The sequence below is a fragment of the Callospermophilus lateralis genome, unplaced genomic scaffold (assembly GCF_048772815.1).
Source record: "Callospermophilus lateralis isolate mCalLat2 unplaced genomic scaffold, mCalLat2.hap1 Scaffold_7548, whole genome shotgun sequence".
In the NCBI taxonomy this organism is placed as follows: domain Eukaryota; kingdom Metazoa; phylum Chordata; class Mammalia; order Rodentia; family Sciuridae; genus Callospermophilus; species Callospermophilus lateralis.
In genome coordinates this window covers 67,069-73,068 of record NW_027515557.1, presented here as the reverse complement: position 1 = coordinate 73,068, position 6,000 = coordinate 67,069, and the positions used below count along the sequence as shown (strand labels likewise).

General features: G+C 30.6%; 1 protein-coding gene across 1 annotated transcript in view; it reads right to left on the bottom strand.

Moving 5' to 3' along the window:
- Positions 1–1,184: 1,184 nt before the first annotated feature.
- LOC143386530 (A-kinase anchor protein 9-like) overlaps positions 1,185–6,000 on the bottom strand; it is a gene marked incomplete at both ends in the record, with an annotated part of 65,622 nt that continues 60,806 nt past the window's right edge. Inside the window, 7 exon segments of the mRNA XM_077108440.1 lie at positions 1,185–1,373; positions 1,595–1,786; positions 2,679–2,800; positions 2,932–2,995; positions 3,400–3,834; positions 4,075–4,134; positions 4,613–4,753. Of these exon segments, the coding sequence (XP_076964555.1) occupies positions 1,185–1,373; positions 1,595–1,786; positions 2,679–2,800; positions 2,932–2,995; positions 3,400–3,834; positions 4,075–4,134; positions 4,613–4,753 (1,203 nt within the window).

The following is a 6,000-nucleotide window of genomic DNA, read 5'->3' as shown; positions in this document are numbered from 1 at the left end:
TAAGTGATTTTTTTTAAATTTCACCTCAATTTTCTTATTTGTATAAATAAAATAATTTATAATATTTTGTTATTTTATTTGTTACATGTTTAATTATGATCTCATATTCATTTATAACATTTAAAAATCATAATGAATTCTCCAGAAAAGATTTTCTTATTAGCATTTTCAAGGAACCAATTTTTAATGATTTATCCTCTATATTGTAATGTACATTTCATTATTGTTTTTTACTTTATTATAGTTAATCCTCATTATTAATGGATCCTGTGTTTTTAGATTTCTCTACTTGATAAAAAGTTTTTGTAACCCTCAAACCAATACTTGTATTGCTTTGTCAGACATAGTTAGAGTAGTAAAAAATTAAATTTCCTCATGCACATGTTCCTGGCTAAGTTAAACAAGGGCATACTCTATCTTTGTATTTTAGCTCTCATATTGTACACAAATGTCCTGTTTAGTAACTTGTTTTTCCATATTGTGCTTTTTATTTGTGATTTAATGGTTTTAAATGGCCCACAAGTGAAGGGCTTGGTGTTCCTAATTGCAAGAAATCTGTGACGTGCTTTAAGGAGAAAAGTGTGTTAGATAAGCTTCTGTATGATTGCTCTTGGCCGTGTTAAACATTAATGAATAATATACAACACAGAAGGTACCTTTTTTCTTTTTTTAATGGCACTGAGTACTGAGCCCAGGGCCAAGAGTATGCTTGGCAAGCATTCTACCACTGAGATACATTTCTTCTCCCCTCCCCATATAAGATTTCTTTAAACACAACCACACAGAAAATAAGATCATGTATTGACTGGTTGATGAAAATATTGTGATTGAGGCTTGCAGTAACATATTTCTGTATTTCCCACAGGAGCAATGACTCCTTTTAGGTTTATAAAATATAACTACTAAAAATAATGATAAGTGACTGTATCTTATTCCTTCTCTTTTCTTTAGGTTTTACAGCTCTTTCTCAATTTCCAAGTTTGAGGACTATCTTATTAATTTTATGTTTTTCTTACTTTCTAAAATAAGACAAAAGGTAATGTTCTTCTCCTAAATACTCTTAGTGGCCCCTGTTAAAAATGCTTATCTTCATACTTAAATTAAGACTCTAAAACAAATCAGCAACTGATTTTTTTATTACTATTAAAAATAGTATTCTTTAAAATAAAATTTTGTTTTGATACTTGTTCTTGTATTCACTGTTCCAAACACTTTAATAATCCAACTGCATCTTTAGTGCCTAGAGCTGTCAGTTCAACCTGAAAAGCAGCTAGCAAAACATTGTGCTCCTTTAAGAAAACATGTTGGAGAGCAAGTAGAAATTCCCCTCACCAGTCCGGGAGGCTCTCATGAGATTGAGAATTATCATTAACCTAGCAGAGTACAAATAACAAAAGTTAGGTTTCAAATAAACATGTTTTTAAAACATTCTACTATCCAAAATAGGTATTTAAAAGAATGTATGTATTTTTGAGTCTGAAAATACAGACAATAATTTATGTGAAAATTCATATAAAAAAGAATTTAATTTACAAAGTTTATTATTGTCATTAAAAATAACAATGCTACAAAGAATATAATATTCTTTGGGTACCTCAGATTCCCTTTGCACTTGTATTTTGGTAATTAAATCCTTAAGAGATGAGATGATATTAAGATAAGATCTTCTCTCTTCTAGCCAAAATTCTGAAATCTGTTGAATAGAATGGTCTTCTCTTTCACCATATGGTGACTCAGTGAGAGAAAGCACCTGCAAGCCCTCATTATGAACAGCTCTCAGTAATCCCTAGAAACCAAAATCCAAAAGCCAAAGTTATAACAACTTCTCCAAATGCTGAAAAAATGAGAGCTACAAGGAGAAATATTAAGCAATATAGAATTATGAAGCAAAATAGATTTAGAAAAGCAACCGCAGAAAAGAAACTCCAGGCACCTTTACTAAATGCCTTCTTCCTGTGGAGAGCTAAGTCAATTGCAACAGATGGTCTATGATTTCCATAGATTTCACCTCTAAGTTCCTTCAGTTTAGCTAATGTATTCTTCCTAGATTTAATGATTAGCCATTGATTCGACCAAAAGAAATACCGTGGGAAAAACTTCCATTCCTTGAGACTGCTTTAATAATTTTGGCAAACAAAATCAGCAATAATAAAAATTATTTTTTTAAATCTTCATAACATAATTATTTAATATATTGTATTTTATTATTTGTGGACTATGGAAATAAAATGAAATACAATATATTATTATTTGTGGAATATGGAAATAAAATGAAATAGATTCTCATGGATTTTTTTTTCTTTTAAGTCATTTATTTTAGCCTGTTTTCATTTGAAGCATGAGGTGAGTGCTACCTTTTGCTTCTATTTGATGGGGTGGACTGTACTAGACATTGTTTGAGCAACCAGGGATGCTACTTCCAACATCCTTTTTCCTCAATATCTAGTTAACAGAGAATTGACCAAAAGATCTGGTCACTAATTCTGGAAGAAAGGAGGGAGTGGAGGGCAGCATATTTTCTCCCTCTCTCTCCCCCTTCCTTCGATCTTTCTTGCTATACAGTTTTTTTCAGAGATCGAGTATATAACTTTAAATAAACTTCTATGTTCAACATAGAAATTATACTGGGTAAGTTTACTAAAATATATTATGTTTCAGTAATATTTATCTTTCAGTACCTTTATTTTCTTTGGAAATGATTCTGTTATATTTTCACCTTCTTCTTCTCGTCCTTCTGATGCTGTGTCAAATCCCTGATTTTGTGTAAGATAAACTCCCTGACTCCAGTCTGATGCAGAATCTAAAATAAAGAAAACAATCATTTGTTGTTAAACAAACAAACAAACAAAAATAAAAAACATACCCTCTTCAAACAAAAATAACACGTTTTAATCAAATACTATAAACATTCCAGAATTTTATATAACTTACCACTGGAATATATTTCTCTAGTTTTGTAAGCATTAGAATACATTAGTTCAGGAATCAAGGATCCCTAATTAGAAAAAAGAAACAACATACATAAATATTTTTGTTTTAATAAAAACAGAACCCAACGAACTATTTTGCTGTTATAATGCTGTAAAAAGAAAAAAAAGGGGGAAAGAAAAAGAAAAAAACTCAATCTAAGCATACTTGAAATGAAACTATGATTTATAACAAGTCTATAATTTTTTCCTTATAGATATTACCATAGTAAGAAGAGATAGTTATTATTTAAGGAACCATAACAAGTTGCAAACTTACATAAGAACTCTATTATCTAATACAATGGGGAGACTTAAATTCTAATAGTATAAAGAAGAGATATTTCTCAAATTTCTTTTAAAATTTTTGCTTAAAAACAGATTGTTGACAACAGTGGAAACTCCCCCCACATGACAACAACAAAATAAATACCTCTTTAGGTCTCAGACACTGTATCACTGCCTTCAATGTACCACACTCCTCTGTCAGTAACTCAACAGCAACATAATGTTCCTTCTTTAAAGTTTCAGTTTCTGAAATATGTCTGGATTCCATATCCAAAATTTCAGTGGCATGAAGTTCTTGTATGTGTTCAATTCTTTCAGTAAGTTGCCTAATTATTTCAGAGACTTTTTCTGAGGAACAGCTAGTCTGTATATCAATTTGAATTCCTGCATTTTTAACAAGAATTTGTGGAGTCTGGTTGCTCATGTTGACCTTGAGTATTTGGTCCGTTTGGGATGCAGTGTTTTTACCTACTACAATAGGAAGTGGCTCTAAGCAGATGTTTCTGTTTGTTGGTACTTCAGACTTATCCTCTTTTATTAAGAAGTGGGATAATTTCTTTTTTTCCTCGACAAGTTGATTCTTTTTTTTTTTTTTGGTTGTTCAAAACATTACAAAGCTCATGGCATATCATCTTCCATACATTTGATTCAAGTGGGTTATCAGCTCCCATTTTTACCCCAAATACAAGTTGCAGAATCACATCGGTTACACATCCACATTTTTACATAATACCATATTAATGACTGTTGTATTCTGCTACCTTTCCTATCCCCTACTATCCCCCCTCCCCTTCCCTCTCCTCTTCCCTCTCTACCCGACAAGTTGATTCTTAACTTGGCTTAAATCTCTCTGAAGAGATGCCATGTTTGTCTCTTTTACCTAAAACACAGATGAATTAAGTTGAAAATCTTGCACATCAAATGAAGAACTTACAGTGGAGAGGGAAAGAGTATAATTTCATTTATATGTTCACTTGCCTCAGAATAATAGGAAAAACACTTTGGAAACTGTAATACATATATACTTTCGCATGTATGTATGGTCACAGGTTACTACAAAATTGAAATAATTTTATTAGCCTTTACTTTTGTTTCCCAGGGGATTTAAGTTCTCTTTAACAGCAGTTTTTCGCTTCCTTTGCTAAAAGACTAGAGATTAAAAGCATTCTTCTAATATAAAGATTCCTAGCAAAACAAGCAAGGAGATGGTGAATAGATTTATAACAATGAATTTTTCAAAAAAGACTTGTAAATTTAGTTTTTAAGTTATGGCTCTGGACTTGTTTCTATAGGACAATTTGAAAGGGAATTAAAATGGGTAGAAATGAATGAATTAGGAGTTATGTTACTTGTCTTACCAAAAGCTCTTTTTGAAGTTTTTCTGTCGTTTCTTTGAAAGTGGCAAGTTCTTCTTTGGTAGCCACTAACTGGATTCTAAGAGCCTCAAGTTCTTCAAAAAATCCACTTTCTCCACTGGCATTTATTAACTCAGTAGTTGTCTGGATACAGTAGAAAACATAAGAAATACATCATTTAAAAAAAAAGAGCTAAATTCAAAGCATTTACACATTCTAATGAAGCTTTTCCAAGACTGACTGCCTAGGGGTTTTAGTGATAAATGCTCTTTCAACAAACAATGAAACATTTTAAGAACCATCATTTTGTATTCTTAAGGAAATAAGAAAGATTTTCTAGGAATGAAAGACAAATCATGCCATTAATATATATAACATTTATAAATTATTGATAAAAATATTCTTTGTGCCACTCAAAAGTTTCATATTTATATTACTTTCCTTAAAAGATATGAGCTCAAAGATAATTATTATAAGTTATACCTAGAAAGTTATATTAATATTTTAATAATTATTACCTACAGTAATATGCAATTCCAATGAGCTAGGAAGAAAAAGTATAGTGAATGAAATTATTATCCTTTGCCAATAAAAATTAAGTAGACATAAAATCCCAATGTATCAATCTTCTGGGGCAGATAAGACTGAACTTCTGGTACTTGAAATTGTAAGTTTATTAAGTGAGGGAACTTGTCATGTCTGTCATACACTAAGAAATAACTGCAATTTCTGATCTTTATGTAAGTAGACTTAGGTCAGTTACAAATTTTCCCTAAGAAGAATAAAATATATTATGAGGCATAAAATTTGCCAAGCTAATAACTTGTTACTCATATGTTAATTCAATATGAATATATTTTGATATTTTTATAATTGTATCTCACCTACATAACTTTCACAGATTTTATGCCAAAATTGTTTTTGCAAAAGTGTGGTATGACCATTTTATAAAGCTCTTCCCCAACCAAAAAAAAAAATTGTGCTCGTATTAATTTAAAATCATCTATTAATAAACTGTCTTTGGTGCAAGATTAGAATGTATAGAATACTTATGAATATACATTACTGTGGTGTTGATGATTATAGGGTGCACTATGGTACTTAAAAGAGATGATGACATAACATACTTAGTAGGGGTACATTAAGGGGGAAAATATCCACAGAAATTTTGGAGGACATTTGCTAAATTTAATGTTTCCATATTTATTTGAACTGTTCTAATTAATGACAACCCTGATTGAATAAAGATGTTTGAAGATCACAAAACATAATTAGGGCCCATTATTCTAATGATAATAAAATGATCCTATAGTGTTAAATTTAATCTGGTCTCTATACCTTGAGTTTCTGTGTAAGAAACTGTAATATAACTTGGTAGGGAAACAAATGAA